The 19,852-nt window shown below is 39.8% G+C and overlaps 2 protein-coding genes across 2 annotated transcripts in view; one reads left to right on the top strand and one right to left on the bottom strand.

Annotated features, from left to right (window-relative positions):
• Nucleotides 1–916: 916 nt before the first annotated feature.
• mtmr1a (myotubularin related protein 1a) lies at nucleotides 917–17,543 on the top strand. The gene is made up of 18 exons (XM_087788607.1): nucleotides 917–1,202; nucleotides 2,214–2,313; nucleotides 5,141–5,206; nucleotides 6,263–6,350; nucleotides 6,660–6,754; nucleotides 6,927–7,028; nucleotides 7,556–7,654; nucleotides 7,879–7,962; nucleotides 8,030–8,179; nucleotides 12,192–12,380; nucleotides 12,445–12,630; nucleotides 13,292–13,450; nucleotides 13,534–13,581; nucleotides 13,688–13,780; nucleotides 14,480–14,593; nucleotides 16,229–16,272; nucleotides 16,352–16,484; nucleotides 16,566–17,543. Exons 1-18 carry the CDS (start codon nucleotides 1,096–1,098, stop codon nucleotides 16,713–16,715), a joined length of 2,007 nt encoding a protein of 668 aa, XP_087644733.1. The 5' UTR covers nucleotides 917–1,095; the 3' UTR covers nucleotides 16,716–17,543.
• Nucleotides 17,544–17,635: 92 nt separating this feature from the next.
• Nucleotides 17,636–19,852, bottom strand: part of cd99l2 (CD99 molecule-like 2) — a 10,296-nt gene continuing 8,079 nt past the window's right edge. The window contains exon 10 of the mRNA XM_087788608.1: nucleotides 17,636–19,782. Within this exon, the coding sequence (XP_087644734.1) occupies nucleotides 19,718–19,782 (65 nt within the window). The 3' untranslated portion in view covers nucleotides 17,636–19,717. The remainder of the gene's footprint in view (nucleotides 19,783–19,852) is intronic.

The raw sequence follows: 19,852 nt of genomic DNA on the forward strand, positions 1-19,852 counted from the left end.
CTCCATACTGCTCGTCTGTGACGTCCATCTTTCATTACAGTATCAAAGAACAAATTACTCCGAACCGTGAGTCGATATGAGGGTAAGTTAAAGATGGGTGAAGTTAGAATTTTGGGTGAACTATCACTTTAAGTTAATTAAAGTGCGGCCCTTTGACTGTATTTATCATCGTTATATCAAAGCATCATCATGTATAAATGGTTCTAATGCATTAACAAATGTGTTTATTATTAATTTACATTTTCACAACAACACTTCCCTCCTTTTTATGTGTAATTTTCTGGGTATATATTAATCCCTCTAAACATTTTTTTTAAGGTAATTGAAGAAATGTTTTGAAAAAAACGAATCTATAGAAGAATAAAATTGTATCTTATTTAGTTTAATAAATGTCACGGCCTAATGACGCATGTTCTTTTTGGGGGGGGATTTTTTCGACTTTCTTTCTGCTTGACGGCCCCTAAAAACACTCAGAATTTAATGTGGCCCTTGAAGAGTTTTAATTGCTCACCCCTGGGTTAAGCCCTAATGGTGATGGAGCTTTATTTAGCTTTATATTCCACTAGATGTCACTCTTTGTTCTACAATATTTTACTAACAGCTATTCCATCGAAACCTTCGTCAGTTTTAAAGTAAAAAAAAAGGGTTTGTGATCTGATTCCAAACTTTTAATTTAAATTTAAATATTGCGAGGTTGTGTTTGGAGGCGACTTTGTTTTCATTCTGGGTTTGTTTGGTGCGCATTTTATGTAAATACTACGGTACTTTCGACCACGACTTTTTTTTTTTTAATTATTGCAAAAATCGTTTTTCTTAAATTATAAAAACTGTCAATAATATAGTTACAATAACCTTTGTTCTTTCTTTTTTAAGTTTCTTCTTCTTGCTGTTTACATGACGACTGTGAACCGGATGTTGTTCTACATCACGTTAGGCGTCTACCGTAAAGTGTCGAGTTCGGGAGCGTTTCAATAAATCTGGGTTTTTGGATGCTGTGGGTTCAGGAGGTTCCAGGCACCATGTTTGTAAACCTCTCGCCCTCAATGAATGTGGACTGAACCCCGTCACTGGACTGGAAGCTACTGAGAAAGAAAGATGGATAAACAGCCAGGAACCACCGGAGCGCCCGACGGTTCAGGGCCGAATAGGAAGCCCTGGACCCCGGCGTCCTCGAGCCCTCCCCCCGGTGAAGCTCCGGAGAGGTGAGAGAAACACATTTGTGGTTGAATCTGTTTAAATGTGCTCGAATTTATTGTGTAGCTTTTATTCATAATATCTCTTCTGTTCCCGGAAAGAAAACACTTAAAAAAAAAACGAGCTGGAATGAAGAACTTAACGGTGTTTAAACTGACAGAATATAAACGTTAGACAATGTAAATATCAACTAAATATAAATGCATTAAATGGTTACAACTGAGGCTGTTTCCAGTTATGTTTATTAACGTTATAATACATTCACGAGGATGAGGCTAACGGTTAGCATCTGTTAGCATTGAAATGAGGCCAAGCTGTCAGAATTAAATAAATAAATAATTCCGAAAAAAACTGGTTTGAAAAAAAAGACTGGTGTTCGGAGAGTGTGACAATATATTGATAATATAGATCATATATTTGTTAATGCTGGACGCCAGCGTCAACATCTGGAGTTATTCAGAGTCCGGGGTTCAGCATGTCAGTGTTTTCTTCCTACTTTGATCTTTATATTATCATTTAAATCATTCAAGAGGTAGAAAAATGAGCAGAATAACTTTTTTTTTTGTTTTACCAATGTTAGCATAATTGATTGAATCCTGTTGATCCCCTCTGAGATGTTTTCTTGATACTTTTATCTTTATTTTATCATTTAAATCTTTTAAGAGGTAGAAAAATGAGCAGAAACACTTTTTTACCAATGTTGGCATACTTGATTAAATCCTGTTGATCCCCTCTGAGATATGACTGAAAACAATGTATATGTTATTACAATTCATTTTAATAAAGCTTAGTCAGGAACTAAAGCTAATGAACATTTAGTCAGATTACATTCATAGTTATTTTATTTTCCTGTTTGAGTCTAAACTGTCACCCAGATCAGTGGTCAGATTTATGTTGTTTTTTTTATCTGAAAGTGTGTGAATATAAGGCAAACACTAAACGATTCCACTCTTAACATCTATCTTCAGTCATACTTCAGTCTCTGTGTCGAGTGAAGTTGACGTTTTTTTTCCCTCCAGTCCCTCAGGGTCTCACGTGGAGTGGTGTAAGCAACTGATCGCAGCCACGATCTCCAGTCAGATCTCTGGACCCCCAGACATGGTGAACAGGGACAGTAAGGTACGTTTGTGCGACCACCAGCTCTATACAACACGACGCTTTACACAATAATTCCCTCTCGAAGCACGTCCAATATATAGAGCGAAAACTTCTCATACATCGGGAAATGTGTCTTACCGGTGTATGTTTTGCAACTGATAGGCTCGGAGAAGACCAGACTTGAGGGTAAGAATCATCCGTGTGTCTAAATCAAAGAGCCGCAGTTATTCGTGCTGTATTATTGAAGTGATGGTTCACCCAAACTTCACTCATCTTCTCCTCACCCTCACGTCGACTGTTTTCAGAGTAATCTTTTTAGACTTATAGACAAAAATGACACTTAAAAACATCAAAATACCTCCATACTGCTCGTCTGTAACTTCCATCTTGTGTTGATCCTCGAATAACAAGCGATGTCAACAGGAAGTTCTCCAGGTACATTTTGCTAGCGGTTCCAATGTAGACATTATGAGACAGTAGACTTGTTTAATTTTTTCCTGAACAATAGAATAGAATAGAAAACGTTTATTCATCCCCAGAGGGGAAACACGCTGTCCAGCAGCAGCAGGACAATGAAAATAAAGTGCATGGAAAAAAAGAAATAGTAAGGAGATAATAAAATAAAATAAAATAAAATAAAATGATCTTAAAAATATACAAATTATTTACAGTATTAGAAAATTAGCACTATTAACAGAATAAAATAAAGTAAAAAATTTAATTAAATAAAATTAAAATTAAAATAAGATAAAAACAAAAAATAAAAACACAAGAGAAGAAAAACACACTACGGATTAGCATCAGGATATTTAAAGTAGAGAGTTAAATATCCTGACACCAGTTGGGATGAAGGACCTTCTATAACGCTCCCCTATAACAATCCCTCTTGTCTTCAATCCAAGAGGGACGTTACAGACGAGCAGTATGGAGGTATTTGGATCTTGAAGTAGAAACCCGGGTTACCTAATGTAACCACGGTTCTACAATTGTGAGGCCCTCCAGCCGACCTCGCTTACGGCAGCGTGGCTAGAGGGCCTCGCTTCATGAAGTAGAACTCCAGGTCTCTCAGCTGCAGCTCGAAGTTTCAGTTCTTCAGTGCGCGAGATTTTTGCTAAAAACAAACTTAAATATAGACTCGTATGTTTTTATGGAACAATTTAACACAAGATGGACGTTACAGACGAGCAGTACGGAGGTTTTTGGCTGTTTTTAAGTGTCGTTTTGGACGAAGACGACTGAGCTCCAGTTGCTACATTAAAATAAACAAACATGTTGGTCTTTAACTCTAAAATAAACAGATTAGTCTGAAAATAATCCCAACCCTTAGTCAACATGAGGGCGAGTAGAAAATGAGTGAATTTTGGGTGAACTTTCACTTGAAGCTTCTACTCAAATAGTTTCTCGCTGCTTGAGCTGTCACTCGCCGTCACCAAACAATACTGTCAATCAAAGCCGGCGACATCACGAGTCCAGGGAACGGTTTGTTGGCGAAAGCTTACAATTCAACTCCTTTTTTTATTTTCTTTCCTTCTTTCGTAGGCTGTTAGCAACACGCTTTGCGCGGCTCAGAACTAGGCATCATGTTTGTGTCCGATGGTTTGATCCGGTTCAGTGATTTTGATGTGACTTCTAGGTGAGCGGGAAGACAAAACCCACGGTAAGTGTGTGTGTTACCGCTCAGTGTCACGTTATCTTGCTTTCTTTTTTAGTGTGTTCGTGGCGAAGCCTTTTAGACGAGAGCAGAAAATGTACAACAAGTTACAACAAAAGAGTGGTTGTTGTGTGTCAGGCTTCATCTATGTGTAACATCAGTCGCAGCGGCGTGTTTGTTTTGTTTTGTGTAGCGCTGAAGATGGAACAGCAGCTCTTGCTTTGGCTCCTGAATGTAAAGCAGCTGCTGGGGATAAACAAACAGGAAGCACTGCAGGCAGAAAAATGAGAATTGAACATTTTGATTCTTCCTCTTTCTCCGAGCATATTGACTCGTTCACTGGCGTTTTCTTTTCTACGCTCCGTCTAACGTCACAGTTTCCTGTCACAGTGGGCCTGCGGTGATCTCGGTTCACTGTTTCTCCTTGAGTAGTTTCAGCTGCGAGTTTTTGTCGGATTGTGTGAGTATTGTCAGTATAACTAAAATGAAACTGCATCTTGATTAGATAAAAAAATATATATAAACCTTTTATAATCATGTACTTTTCACCACTACTGTTTATTTTACTGCTATGTTTTGTAAATGTAAAACAAAACATTTTATTATTATAATTTTTATTAGTTTTTTTGTTTTTAAATGAATCGTACTACTTTAACTTTAATCTATTACTATTTGATCATTTCATTATTTTTTGTTGTAATTAAAAAAAACGATAAGAATCCGAATAACAAACATAAAGAAAAAAGGATTTGCTTTCTTTTCTATAATTTAATTGTAAGAAAACTGTCATAGTGTAGTCAAAACACAACATGGAAGACAAGGATCAACAGTGTATGATGAGTATTGGTACAGTATCGTGAATAAAAATATCACAATATTAAGATCTATCAATATTTTCTCACTCCCGTAATATGCACTGAATGTTTAATGTTTTCCTTCTGTCAACTTGCAACTGTTTCCCGACTGTGGGAAGAATAAATACATTTCTTATATTATCTCACCTTATAATATCTAATTCAAAATGTTCAATTGGCCTCGTAAAACTGCAGTATTACATTGCAAATGTTTATTTTTCTTTGGCCAGGCGACAGAATATTCAATTGTTCAGCGACGTGCCGCCTCAGATCTTTCACACTGAAGCAAGACTTTCTCTATTTTCTTTTCTTTTCTCTTGGCTTCGACTGTCTGCTGCTGCAGGATAGCCTGGATGAGGGGCTTTGCTACCAGGTGGATTCTGACTCTGAGCAGCTTCCCAATGCTTCGGCAAGTCTCTCCTTGTCTGTCATCTACTCCTTCCTGCCATCACCCATAACCCTCGTTTCCTCTTTATTCCACATGTTTTCCTCTTCAACAAGACATCAGTCATGATCCCGCCAGTAACGTCCTCATCCCTTCATTCTTTATCTGTGTTGCCACTGTTGTCAACACGTACAAAATGAACAATTAAGAATTAGTTCTTATCTTGTGGAAAATGTAACAGATTATGGATGTTAACAAATCCATAGAGATTTTGTATAAGAATAAAACTTGTAATTCGATGAGTGTTTGAGCACAAACATGTCATGTTATTCATCCTCCAGTTTAAAAGTAAATATTATAAACGGATACATACTTATTATTAAAGTTTGGTAAATATGCTTTTTTTTTGGTCCACATCTCAACAGCTAAAATATTTTGGCCTTTTGTGTGGAGTTAGAAACCCCTTAAATTATCTCTCACGTCTCTTACTTCACAATTTTATAAAAACTTTTAAATATTTAAAAGATAAATCCTGAGATTGAAAACATCAACCTGTGCCGTCGTGATGGGTTGATGAGGTCTCATTAAACTGTGTCATTCTTTAAGAGGTCAGTAGGTGGCGCTCTCAGTTTAAAAAAAATAAATAACATGAGCTTCCAATAGATGGCTGTTCAATGCAACTTATTTAAGAGAAGAGAGTAACATGTAGTGGAAAATTATTTCAATAATTAGTTTCCTTCAGCTTCGTCAATGCATCACTGCTTGTTCAGGATTGTCATGGGGAAGTTCATGGGTTTTAGGGGTTAATTCTAGATAGTATAGAATTTATCTGGCTCTCAAATATAACACGTTTATTGCTGCAGGATTCAGTCACATAAATTAACTCAAATTCCTTAACAATTAAAAGAAAAATTCCATTTAAGTCCATTGAATTGTCAACCATAATAAAATCCTTCGCTGCTTTTGCTGTCTGTCGCCTCTCCACCACACGATTTCTGTGTGCGTCAAAGATTCATATCTGTCACCCACATCACAAAATAATGACATCTCATCTCTTCTGATGACTCTTGTGTGCTCCAGAACCTTCCGGCTCTCAGATACGGAGCTCAGGTCAAAATGACCCAGAATCAGGTTCCTCTGCTTCCTGGTGAGAACATCCAGACTTCAGGTGAGTTAAAAAGAAATGCTAGTTTAAGTTCATAGAAGTCAGCACGGTTAAGGAAAAGAAAATCTCTGTGAGCTTGTCTAGAAGCGATGACGCGTTTATGTAATGGAATGATTATCGTGACTCTCGCATGAAACCAAATGATTTCTTCCCCGCCCTTCATGACATTTCCTTATCTCACCGCTGATGTGCCGTCACACCGGCTGACAGGCGTGATCACGTGTAGCTCTTTAATGGTCAGATTTGCATCAAAGGTTTAGTCTGAACATCTTTTCAAAGCCTCCCTTCATCCCTTTGTTTTCCCCCCCACAGTCAAAGACGTCATGTACATCTGTCCGTTCAACGGACTGGTCAACGGAAAGTTGACCATCACAGACTACAAGCTTTACTTCTCCAGCGAGGAACGGGTAACTGATGATCTCTCTGCTTCCACCAGTCACTTGTATCCTCTTTATCTAATGAAGGAAACCTTCACAAGTCCTTTTCCCATCTCGTCCTTCCTTTTATCGTCACCACTGATGATTGTTTGTTTGAGTCTCTGTCGGTATTGTAATCTTGAAATGATGTCACGATCACTAGGACTTCACCCTCGACGTGAACCTGGGCGTCATCAGTCGCCTGGAGACCATCAGTGTCCCGAATCAGGGCGAGAACATGAAGGGACTGGAGTTGGTCTGCAAGGTAAAACACACAACCGATGACTGACACACACATTTGATTGACAGACGGCCCTAATGAAAAGCAAATGCTTGCTCAGTCCAGAGCAGGGGTGTCGAATCACAGAAACATCTTTTGGTCGGCTGATTTGGATATTATCTTGTCCTTATTTGAGGCTCAATTCATCAACATCTTAATAAGTAACATATCAACGTGAACATGATCGACTGTTATTTGACTTTTTTGACACGTTTTCTAGAGCAGGGGTCCCCAAACCCCCTGTCATGGACCACTAACGGTCTGAGGAAGAAAAAATAATCAGTATTATTTCTGTTCTATTGATTATTGCTGTCTGAGAGTGTTTTATTTTGAAAGTAATATCGTGTTTTCTCGGAAGCAACATTAGCCTTTGACTCAAGACGCTTGTTTCAGTGGGTCCGTGAATATAATGCTGCCTTTAGAGGAATATATAGACTATATAAGTTTTCTTTCTTCTGTTCACGACTCATTCTTTGAGGCCACAGTGCTCACCGCGTGCTGCTTCTCTTCAGGACATGAGGAGTCCTCGCTTCGCCTACAAGAAGGAAAACATCAGTCCAGATGTGGTGGAGTTGTTGTCCAAGTACAGCTTCCCTCTGTCCAACAGCCTGGTCAGTCGAAGACTTCAGGAAATCTGTTTAAATGTCAACATAATTGCAGGATAACGGTTATATTTTCCGACCGTTATTAGTGCTTAAAATGTTGCTGGATTTTCATCAGATTAAAATAATAGTAATAATTGCATATCTTGTGTTGGCTAATGACAGTTTGTTGGGTAATGTTTCCGTCGTTTGGTTGAAAATATTTGATAATAGATTTTATTGCTTCCCCACAGCCACTGTTTGCCTTCTTGTACAAGGAGCAGTTCCCTGTGGACGGCTGGAAGGTTTACGACTCGACAGCCGAGTACAAGCGGCAGGTGAGCTCAGCTCGGCTCATGGAAAAAAAAAAGACGATCTTTATTTATTTATTTGTTCGTTCACAAGGGTCTCCCGAATGAGAGCTGGACCATCAGCAAAATGAACGCCGGCTACGAGCTGTGTGACACGTACCCGTCCGTCCTGGTCATCCCCACCAACATCACGGACGAGGAGATCAAGCGGGTCGCTGTTTTCAGGGCCAAACACAGAATACCGGTCAGTAGACATGCATTGGAATACACACGTCACACACACACACGTCACACACACACGTCACACACACACACACACACACACACACACACACACACACACGTCACACACACGTCACACACACACGTCACACACACACGTCATACACACGTCACACACACACACACACACACACACACGTCACACACACACGTCACACACACACGTCATACACACGTCACACACGTCACACACACGTCACACACATGTCTCACACACACGTCACACACATGTCTCACACACACGTCACACACACACGTCACACACACACACACACACACACACACACGTCACACACACACGTCACACACACACACGTCACACACACGTCACACACACGTCACACACACGTCTCACACACACGTCACACACACACGTCACACACACACGTCACACCCACACGTCACACACACACGTCACACACACACGTCACACACACACACGTCACACGTCACACGTCACGCACACGTCACACGCACACGTCACACACACGTCACACACACGTCACACGTCACACGTCACATACACACGTCACACACACACGTCACACACACACATCACACACACGTCACACACGCACATCACACACACGTCTCACACACGTCACACACACACGTCACACACACACGTCACACACACACACATGTCACACACATGTCACACACACGTCACACACACGTCTCACACACACACACACACGTCACACACACGTCACACACACGTCACACACACGTCACACACACACACGTCACACACACATCACACACACACGTCACACACACACACGTCACACACACATCAGTCAACGAGGCCTTGTTCTGACCCTACCTTCATCGTACCCATTGAGTGGTGTGTATCAAGAACCTGGCGAGAGACATTGGTTTACTGATACAGTGACAGTTTGACGATACACTGACGATGACAGAATATATCACCATATATAGTGATAGTGTAGTAACAAGGATATATTTGTAGTATTGTCGAGTACTTGACTCTTGTGTTGTGATAGTGTAGTAACAAGGATATATTTGTAGTATTGTTGAGTACTTGACTCTGGTGTTGTGATAGTGTAGTAACAAGGATATATTTGTAGTATTGTCGAGTACTTGACTCTGGTGTTGTGATAGTGTCGTAACAAGTATATATGTGTAGTATTGTCGAGTACTTGGCTCTGGTGTTGTGATCGTGTAGTAACAAGGATATATTTGTTGTATTGTTGAGTACTTGACTCTGGTGTTGTGGTAGTGTAGTAACAAGGATATATTTGTTGTATTGTCCTGTACTTGGCTCTGGTGTTGTGATAGTGTAGTAACAAGGATGTATTTGTTGTATTGTCCAGTACTTGACTCTGGTGTTGTGATAGTGTAGTAACAAGGATATATTTGTTGTATTGTCGAGTACTTGACTCTGGTGTTGTGATAGTGTAGTAACAAGGATATATTTGTAGTATTGTCGAGTACTTGACTCTGGTGTTGTGATAGTGTCGTAACAAGTATATATGTGTAGTATTGTCGAGTACTTGGCTCTGGTGTTGTGATCGTGTAGTAACAAGGATATATTTGTTGTATTGTTGAGTACTTGACTCTGGTGTTGTGGTAGTGTAGTAACAAGGATATATTTGTTGTATTGTCCTGTACTTGGCTCTGGTGTTGTGATAGTGTAGTAACAAGGATGTATTTGTTGTATTGTCCAGTACTTGACTCTGGTGTTGTGATAGTGTAGTAACAAGGATATATTTGTTGTATTGTCGAGTACTTGACTCTGGTGTTGTGATAGTGTAGTAACAAGGATAAATTTGTAGTATTGTCGAGTACTTGGCTCTGTTGTTGTGATAGTGTAGTAACAAGGATATATATGTAGTATTTTCCAGTACTTGACTCTGATGTTGTGATAGTGTAGTAACAAGTATATATGTGTAGTATTGTCCAGTACTTGGCTCTGGTGTTGTGATAGGGTAGTAACAAGGATACATTTGTAGTATTGTCGAGTACTTGGCTCTGTTGTTGTGATAGTGTGGTAACAAGTATACTGTATATGTGTAGTATTGTCGAGTACTTGACTCTGGTGTTGTGATAGTGTAGTAACAAGTATATATGTGTAGTATTGTCCAGTACTTGGCTCTGGTGTTGTGATAGGGTAGTAACAAGGATAAATTTGTAGTATTGTCGAGTACTTGGCTCTGTTGTTGTGATAGTGTGGTAACAAGTATACTGTATATGTGTAGTATTGTCGAGTACTTGACTCTGGTGTTGTGATAGTGTAGTAACAAGTATATATGTGTAGTATTGTCGAGTACTTGACTCTGGTGTTGTGATAGTGTAGTAAAAAGTATATATGTGTAGTATTGTCCAGTACTTGACTCTGGTGTTGTGATAGTGTAGTAAAAAGTATATATGTGTAGTATTGTCCAGTACTTGACTCTGGTGTTGCGATAGTGTAGTAACAAGGATATATTTGTAGTATTGTCGAGTACTTGACTCTGGTGTTGTGATAGTGTAGTAGCAAGGATATATTTGTAGTATTGTCGAGTACTTGGCTCTGGTGTTGTAGAATTTACGACTCTTGAGGAAGTTGTAACTGCTATATATATATATATATTTATTAATTAATGTGTTTGTGTGTGTTTCATTTATTTATTTATATTTTATATAAAAAAAACATGCAGTATTGTTGAGTATCGATACAGTATCGTGATTTTTGTTGTTGTTTTTACGTGTTATCTTACAAACCGAGTCCCAGTTAATGAAGTCACACATGTGCTGGATGACAGGTAGCCTTAGAGAGCTTTGCATGATCATGTCCAGACCTGCAGAGTGAAGCCTCTTTTTTACCTTTTTGTCTCTCAAAAGGAAGAGAAAAAAACCCAAAGTGAATTAATTTCGTAATCACATGTTTTATTTTTTATTTAATTGTTTATTTGAAAGGGTGAATACATATAGCTGAACATTTTCAGCAATGAGAGGATGTAAATATGCCAGATTTTATTCTGTATATTCCTATAAGCTTCCTTAAACAAAGTGTATATAAAACAAACTATATAATTAAATTACAGTTTTCATACTTATAATGGCCAGATTTGTTACCTGCTGTTCATATGTGAAGTTTATTCCCTTCATGTTTATTCATACAGTCACTCAGTTTTGCTGATTAGATGTTCATAGTATTGGCAGCAACACTGGTTTTGGACAAAGATCTGAGAACACAAATGAGCAGCAGAACTTAAAATGAATCTGATGCTTTCACGTTGGAACGTGTATATATTTTTTTGAGGGCCAAACACAGAATACTGGTCAGACGACTGACTCGCACAGACACGTGTCACAGACACATCAGTCATAGAGGCTTCACTTCAGCTCAATTACTCGTCAAATCTTGTGGTGACTCGACATATTTTCGGTGCAGGATATTATTAAAGCTCAATCCAGAGTTTAGCAACTGGATCAGACCTGTTGCCAAAGCTTTTCCTGTATTTTACCCTTTCTTATGTTTGTCTCTTAAAATGGAAAGAAATGGTCAAAAGTGCAATTATGTCGTGAAATGTATTATTAAAATACAATTAAATAACCAATTTTGGGTCAAACTTATGTCCACATGTGTAACCAGATGTTTCGAGCTGCTCATCATGTCCTCATGTTTATTACGGTCACAAGTTTTTCTGATCACGTTGTGCGTTATATATATATTTGCGACGACACTAGACTTCACGGATCAATTTGATGCTGCCATGAGGATAAATATATCATATCTTTCACGTTCCTTCATCCGCTCTTTGTTCTCTGCTTGTTTGTTTAAGAACGGAAGTTTAACAGTTGTGTCAACATGACCCGTCTGTTGACTTCTGGACACGTTCACACACAGGAAGTTCACACAAGACATGATTTGGCTCCGTGTTCATACAGGAGACGTTGCGTTTTACTGTCTAGAAAATTCAATATCATGAGGTAATAGAAGTTGTTCGGTGCACCTCACCCTGCAGGTCCTGTCCTGGATCCACCCGGAGACCCAGGCCACCATCATCCGCTGCAGCCAGCCCCTCGTCGGACCCTCGGACCGCCGCTGCAAAGACGACGAGCGTCTCCTCCAGATCATCATGGACGCCAACGCGCAGTCGCACAAGCTCACCATCTTCGACGCCAGGCAGAGCAGCGTGGCGCTCACGAACAAGGTACCGCAGACTCGCATGTCCTTTTCGTTATCTTCACGTCTGTGGGTTTGGTTCTTTGATCCAGACCAAAGATGGAGGTTATGAGAGCGAAAGCTTCTACCCCAACGTGGAGCTCAACTTCCTGGAGATCCCCAACATTCACGTGATGAGGGAGTCTCTGAGGAAGATGAAGGACGTGGTCTATCCCACCATAGATGAAGCGCACTGGCATTCCAACATCGACCAGACGCACTGGCTGGAGTACATCCGCGTGAGTTATGGCGTACTTGGAAGGTGTCGTACGTAAGAACCCATCGTGTGTTGATGAAGCTTCATGAAGCCTTATCTACAGAGTCCACTAGATGTCACTCTCTTCTCTATAATCTATCACTTTGAGCAGCTATTCTATTGAAACCTCTCATTTTAAACGGAAGGCGCCACCTGCTGACATCTGGAAACAAGGCTTCATGAAGCTTCATGAAACTGTGATATTTTCAGAGTCCACTAGATGTCACTCCCTTCCCTATAGTCTATCACTTTGAGCTATTGAAACATACTTTTTGATCTGAGAGCGCCACCTACTGACCCCTGAAGAATATGGCACTGCTTCATGAAGCTTCATTAACCCCAAACCGTTCATTCAAGTATTAGGTTGTTTTTATTTCTTTAAAATATTGTTTTCATTAAACGATCCCCCCTCCCCATGTTAGCTTAGCAATTAGCAATTAGCATTTTTCTGAAATGTAAGTTAGTTAGTAATTTGTATTTATAAAGCGCTTTTCCAGACCAGGGTCACAAAGCGCTTAAACAATCAAAAATAATATTCAATAAAGTATAAACTTTAAAGGTCAAGATAACACTAAGCCTGGTTCAGACGTTCCAGCGTGTGGTGTCATCTGCTAACGTTCCTCTGTGTCTCCGCGCCGTGTTAGCTGCTGCTCTCCGGAGCGGTGAAGATGGTCGACAAGCTGGAGTCCGGGAAAACGTCGGTGGTGGTCCACTGCAGCGACGGCTGGGACAGAACCTCCCAGCTCACGTCTCTGGCGATGCTAATGCTGGACAGCTACTACCGCACGCTACAGGGGTTCCAGGTGCGACGCCATCTCACACACACACACACACACACACACCAATGCACACGCGCGTTGTAACGTCTAAATCTGTGGTTGCACAGGTTCTGGTGGAGAAAGAGTGGATCAGCTTCGGACACCGGTTTGCAGCCGTAAGCGAGTTTGTACTAATCAGCAAATTTTTAACCACTAAATAATTCCCCTTTTTTCTTTGCTGTCAACACTTGAAACTGTTCTGACCAACTTGTTTCTCGGCAGCGCGTCGGACACGGCGATGAGAACCACGCCAACTCCGAGCGCTCACCCCTCTTCGTCCAGTTCGTGGACTGTGTTTGGCAGATGACTCTGCAGGTCAGAGCCTTCAGAACCATGTCGCTCCTCCATGGACGTATATCGGCGCCATCGGGATATTTTACAGTTGAATTGAACCGTTTCGAATGACAGTTAACGGTTCAAACTTTGACTTTTTTTAAGCATTAAATTATTATTTAGAATTAAATCATTCCTTTATCGAAAGGTTACATTTTTTTTAAATGAATAACTTAATTCAATACTTTGTATATTTAAAGGTTCATATTGTTTAAATCGAAGAATTTACTTCAATAATTTAATTTCATTAAAATAATTGTTATCGTAATAATTTTTAAAATTGATTAATTGAACAGTAATTTACAAATAGTTTGATATTTAAAATTAAATACTGGAAATGGGTATTTCATGTGTAAAAAATAAATAATTTTTTTAATTAAATAAAAATGAATGAATTAAATTATTTGATAAAAACAAATGTAACTTTTCAAGAAAGCAGCTGAATTTAATATTTGAACCCTTATGGTATATCAGGGTCAAGGTGACCCGAACAAATGTGTTTGTGGTATCCCTTTGGTTGTCTCTGGGTTCAAGGTCAACGACCTCCCTGGCTTCCATAAATGCATATGCAGTGGTGGAGGTGGAAGAAAAAATGCAATGTTTAATAAAAATGCAACATTTCAACTATTAAATAAAAAATGTAACTCATCTCTGATTTCTTTTTCTTTTTTTCAACTCCAGTTCCCATCGGCCTTTGAGTTCAACGAGTTGTTCCTCATCACGGTTCTGGACCATCTTCACAGCTGTCTGTTCGGAACCTTCCTGTTCAACAGTGAGCAGGAGCGGGTCTCTAAGGTGGGTCACCGCTCTGCTACTTAAGAGGTTTCTGTATTTACCGGCAGCATATCAGGAGAGACGAGGACACTCTCAGCGTCACGGGTGAAGAACAAGTCGTTGAAAAAATGAACAAAGTCAAAGAATCGCACACTTTTAATAACTTGTTTTGTGTTTAAGACTTAATCTACTTATTTGATGAAACCTGGAATGATTTTTGGTGAAACCGCTAATTGAGGTATCATGACACAGTGTTTTCATTTCGAAGCTTCATGAAGCTTCATCATCCATTCACAAGTATTATGGATCTCCTGTAGTTTAATGTGGTAAATGGTGTGTCATTTACAACAGTGATGTGTCCATGAGGCTTCATGAAACAGCTGATGAGGTATCATGAGACAGTGTTTTCATTTCGAGGCTTCATGAAGCTTCATCATCCATTCACAAGTATTATGGATCTCCTGTAGTTGAATGTGGTAAATGGTGTGTCATTTACAACAGTGATGTGTCCATGAGGCTTCATGAAACAGCTGATGAGGTATCATGAGACAGTGTTTTCATTTCGAGGCTTCATGAAGCTTCATCATCCATTCACAAGTATTATGGATCTCCTGTAGTTTAATGTGGTAAATGGTGTGTCATTTACAACAGTGATGTGTCCCTGAGGCTTCATGAAACAGCTGATGAGGTATCATGATACAGTGTCTTTTAAGGGCGAAGGTCTCCGAATGACTTATTCACTGTAACCTGCCATCATTTTTTAACATCTAGTGGCTCTTTAACATCAAGACATGGCTGCTGACTGATGTTTTTATGTTATTATTATATTCTGGTTTGACATTATGTCAAAATAATTAATGTTTTTTAGCAGATTTACACATTTATTTCTAACTGAAAAGTGTGTAATAAAAGTGTAATTATATCAGCTGTGGATGCTAAATAAAATTGAATTTGTTTTATAATTAAGTCATAATAAAGTTCTTGATAATCATAAACCTATCTAATAAAAGCAACAATATGTAGCATTTTGCCTTATTTTCATACTTTGTGTAACAATTTAATGCTTGTATTTGGAACAATCATTCAATAGTCTTTACTGTCATCGTACAGCTTTTAAAACACTAGATACAAGCATTTTTGTAAATACTCCCGGCACTAAAAAGTAAACGAAGGAGTTGAAAATGGCGTCTTAATTAATGCGGTGCAGTAAAAATCTCATGATTATTTTTACAATATTGTTCTTTAAATAACTCTTTCTGGACGGAGAGTCACCTGATCACTGCTTCACAGTAGTTCGTCAAATACGTTTTTTTTAATATTTATTCTTACAGGAAGATGAATATTTGAAAAGAATGTATTTGGAAAAATATGTTACCATTTACATAGTACACTGCATATTCTATGTGTGTGTATCTTTTTGGCAACTTTTGAACTATTTATTTGTCTTTTTTATATGTTTTGTATGTATATTTTGTATTTGTGTATTTAATGTTTATTGTATTTGTTGTATATTTTTAATTATTTTTACATGTATTTATATAAATATACTTTTCTACACCACAAACAACGTTTTAATGAACCTTCACTCGACACATCAGTACCATGGACGGTCATGTGACTTCACACCGACATGATCTCAACTCTTGTCTCCTGCAGGACGTCCAGGCGGAGACGGTGTCTCTGTGGTCCTACATCAACAGGTAAGTCGGATGTTTCACCGAACCAACCGAAGGTCACTCTGATCATGTGACGACGACGCCCCCCCCTCCCTTCCCGCAGTCAACCCGAAGAGTTCACCAACCCCTTCTACGTGGACTACCAGAACCAGGTCCTGTGTCCGCTGGTGTCCTCGCGACACCTGGAGCTGTGGAGCAGCTACTACGCTCGCTGGAACCCTCGCATGAGGCCGCAGGTACGTCCGGCAACAGTGGCGCGGCGTTGTATTTGACCCGGATGTGTTGCCATGACGACACGACTGAACTATGCGTTGCAGATGCCGGTGCACCAGACCCTGAAGGACCTTCTGTTCCTGCGAGCCGAGCTGCAGAGGAGGGTGGAGGAGCTGCAGAGGGAGGCCTCCTCCCACTCGCTCTCCTCCCCCGAACGCTCGCCCACACACGCCTCCCTGCACACCACCGTCTGACGCACACACCCGTGTTACCGTTGTGTTCCTCCTCACGTTATGGTCGTCGGTTCAATTCCATCCGTCCTGGCGAGCAGTTTAAGAAAGTTGTGTCGTTCTGACAGGAGACGCTCGAGAGAGAGAATCGTCAAATAACCAAATGTGTCATTTCAGCTCAAGAAAAGTGTTGTCTTTCAGTGTGTATCACTGTTGTTTACATGGTGTCAGTTGTTGACAAACGTACACAAATGAGACACATCGTATGTGTTTCTCACTCTTAAGTATATGCGATGAATAACAACTTGTATTTTATAATATATTTGCATCTGGAACAAAAAAAACTATATTTGTGTATTTTCAATGTTGCCAAAAGTCAATTTGTTTTTTTGGGGGGGCTACTGTTTTTTTATTTAAAAATCTTTGTTCACTTTATGTTGTTCTCATCCATGTGGTGCCGGGCTGTTGTTGAAGGAACTGGTGGAGCTGAGATGGAAAAGTGTTTTGTTCGCCTCCTTCTCTTTGTGTTCATAAAACATGGGATGTTTTCTCTGGGAAAAAAATGGGCAAATTCTAGTCACACATATTTTTGCACTGCAGTGTCTATGTGTAATTGTGCACATATGGCAGTCGTATTTTTTATTAAAACTCAGTAGTTGTACGAGCAATCTTGGTGAATCACAGCAATAAGTGGTTCAGCCTTCTGTGCAACATTGTATAAAAACCTTCGTAAATCAGCGCCTTGTTCAACCTTTTCTACTTATTTATCGTATATTTAGTTCTCACTTCAAAGTTAATGTTTAATTGTCAGACGTGACCCCCCCGCCCTCTCACCCCCAAAAAAACCAACAATTTATTAATTTATTATCTTTGTTGTTATGTTTGGTTTTTATTGCATTTGTCATTCTTTTAATAAAAGGGAAAAAAAAAATGATGAAAGCACATTTCTGTTCAAGATTATTTTATTAGTTAATAGTTGGAACCATGATCATAACAAGAGTTATAATAGTGTAGAAGAAGAAGAGAAACAGTTCACTAGTCCACATCAAGCTAAACTGATTATCCAGTTTGAGAAGAAGAATAAAAAGAAAACCATTTGTTTGATACAGTCAGGAGGTTAAGAAACATGCATGTGTGTTACAGCTGGTGCGTGTGTGTCTGTGTGTGCGTCCTTTGAACGATCCGAACCACAAGATAGTTTCGGTTTCGCTTGTTACTTTAGTTCTTATCAAGACACAGATCTCTTATCACCAGAGGTGGGAAAACCCCTCGACACAAAAAAAAACCTCTGAGAGCAGAAGTTATCCATCATCGTCTACACGTTAAGATGATGAACTCCACCAAGAGAACCACAACCTTCTCTCGCAGCGAGAGGTTCTCCCTCGGACGTTGACAACAACTCGGCGACGGTTCTGAGAAGAAGCTCCAGCCGTGCCGCGGCTTAAAATCAATCCCCTGTTCCCGGAACAACAACCTTTATCAATTTTTAAATTAAACTTCGTTTTCCTATCACGCAGCGTCTCCACCGGACAGGAAACGAACACAACACGAGGCCTGGTGTCGCATGTTAAGGCGGGTTCGAAACCCAAAAGTCGGATGTTACATTCAGGGTCATGTTGCTGGCTGACCATGTGACCTGGAAGGCAACTGACTGATTTTTTTGGTGTGTTCTCGAGCTACTAAACTTAGTGATAAATCCGGATTATTACATTCATAACCAGAGACGTTGTGATTATTGTTTTTGTTTTTTTTTCAGTTATTGTCATCGGTGAAGGTTGAGTGAAGAATGCGAAGAGTAGCGACAGAGCATCAGGGAAGAAAAAGCAGCATCTCTACAAAAAAGTGCAGCTGTTAGCAAAAGTACAAATTGTTATCGACAACAATTGAACACACACACACACACACACACAGTCACACGCTGTAAAAACAGAGTCAATCTAAAAATCACTCGTCACGACACGATCAACTACCCGTCACAGCACACGGCGTTTAAGTTAGCATCTCCCCTTCAAATCAAGCTACGACAAAACCAACTCTACCCTAGATGTCGCTATTAAATCCCAAATTTGTACAACATTTATTTCTTTTTTACTTGACATTTGTGCTACGCGACGCTAACGGTGCTACTGAAAACATGCTCTTTTAAGACTATGGTTGAAAGTTAAAGGGAAATAATTTCAACCTTGTTGGCTAATAAACACGATGCTAACACGACGTAGCGTCTCATGAATCGATGCTACTTTTAAAGGCGTTTAACTTTAACTTTGCTAATCTGGTCAGACCTTCCTGGTCAGGCTTGAGTAACTAAACGACAAACTCCCGCTGCTCCGTTCATTCTTTAAAAAAAACAACCCCATACAATTTATTTACATCGTAAAAAAAATTGTAAAATTTGTTTTCACCGCAAAAAGATTGAAATAAATAAGGCAACTTTTTGTATATTTCCGAGGACAGCAAACGGGAGGAAGTGGAGGCTAAATATTGTTAAAGTTACTGAGGGTAACCCTGGTTCTACGAGTGCCGGGCGTCACCTAAAGAAAGTGGTAAATATCAATAATATCAGTCGCTAATATTCTGCTACATACGTCACATCTTGCAGGAACAAGCACACAACATGAACACAACAGCTGAGAAAGGATTGTTTAAATGTAGGAAAGAGTTAAAGTGAGTTAGAGGGCGAGAGACTCGAAATCATCACATCTTGACGTTGAATCGTCTTTTTATAAAAGAGAATCTGAGCTTGAACGTTTGATCGATCGCTTCAAAAATCTCATCACCCGAGCTGTGTCCTCGCCACAGTTCACATCTGGACGGTACACAACTCGAGTGACACAACATGGCGGTGCTACACACACACACAGAGAGAAAGCATTCTTTTCACAGTGTCACTGGTGCGACCGGCGGACAATAAATAACTATGTACAAGGACTGTTTGGCAACGCTGGAATCACAGTCAGCCAGAGACGCTGTGTTGACATTCAGCTCTGCGTGTTGTGCGCACGTGCGTGTGTGTGTGTGTGTGTGTGTTACACAGTGTTCTCTTCAGCGGCAGGAGGTTCAGCATTCGGTGGTTCCAGAAGAGTCTGTTGGACTGTGGAGGTGAAACACAAAAATCATCCGCGATGGAAACAAACAGAATTTTTTTTATTGTGTGTGTCTTT

The sequence above is a fragment of the Callionymus lyra genome, chromosome 4, assembly GCF_982586985.1.
Source record: "Callionymus lyra chromosome 4, fCalLyr1.hap1.1, whole genome shotgun sequence".
In the NCBI taxonomy this organism is placed as follows: domain Eukaryota; kingdom Metazoa; phylum Chordata; class Actinopteri; order Syngnathiformes; family Callionymidae; genus Callionymus; species Callionymus lyra.

Coding starts and splice junctions, on each gene's coding strand:
- mtmr1a (XM_087788607.1), top strand. CDS start 1,096: ATGGATAAACAGCCAGGAACCACCGGAGCGCCCGACGGTTCAGGGCCG. Junction 6,351..6,659: donor TGAGAACATCCAGACTTCAG/GTGAGTTAAAAA, acceptor TCCCCCCCACAG/TCAAAGACGTCATGTACATC. Junction 7,029..7,555: donor GACTGGAGTTGGTCTGCAAG/GTAAAACACACA, acceptor GCTTCTCTTCAG/GACATGAGGAGTCCTCGCTT.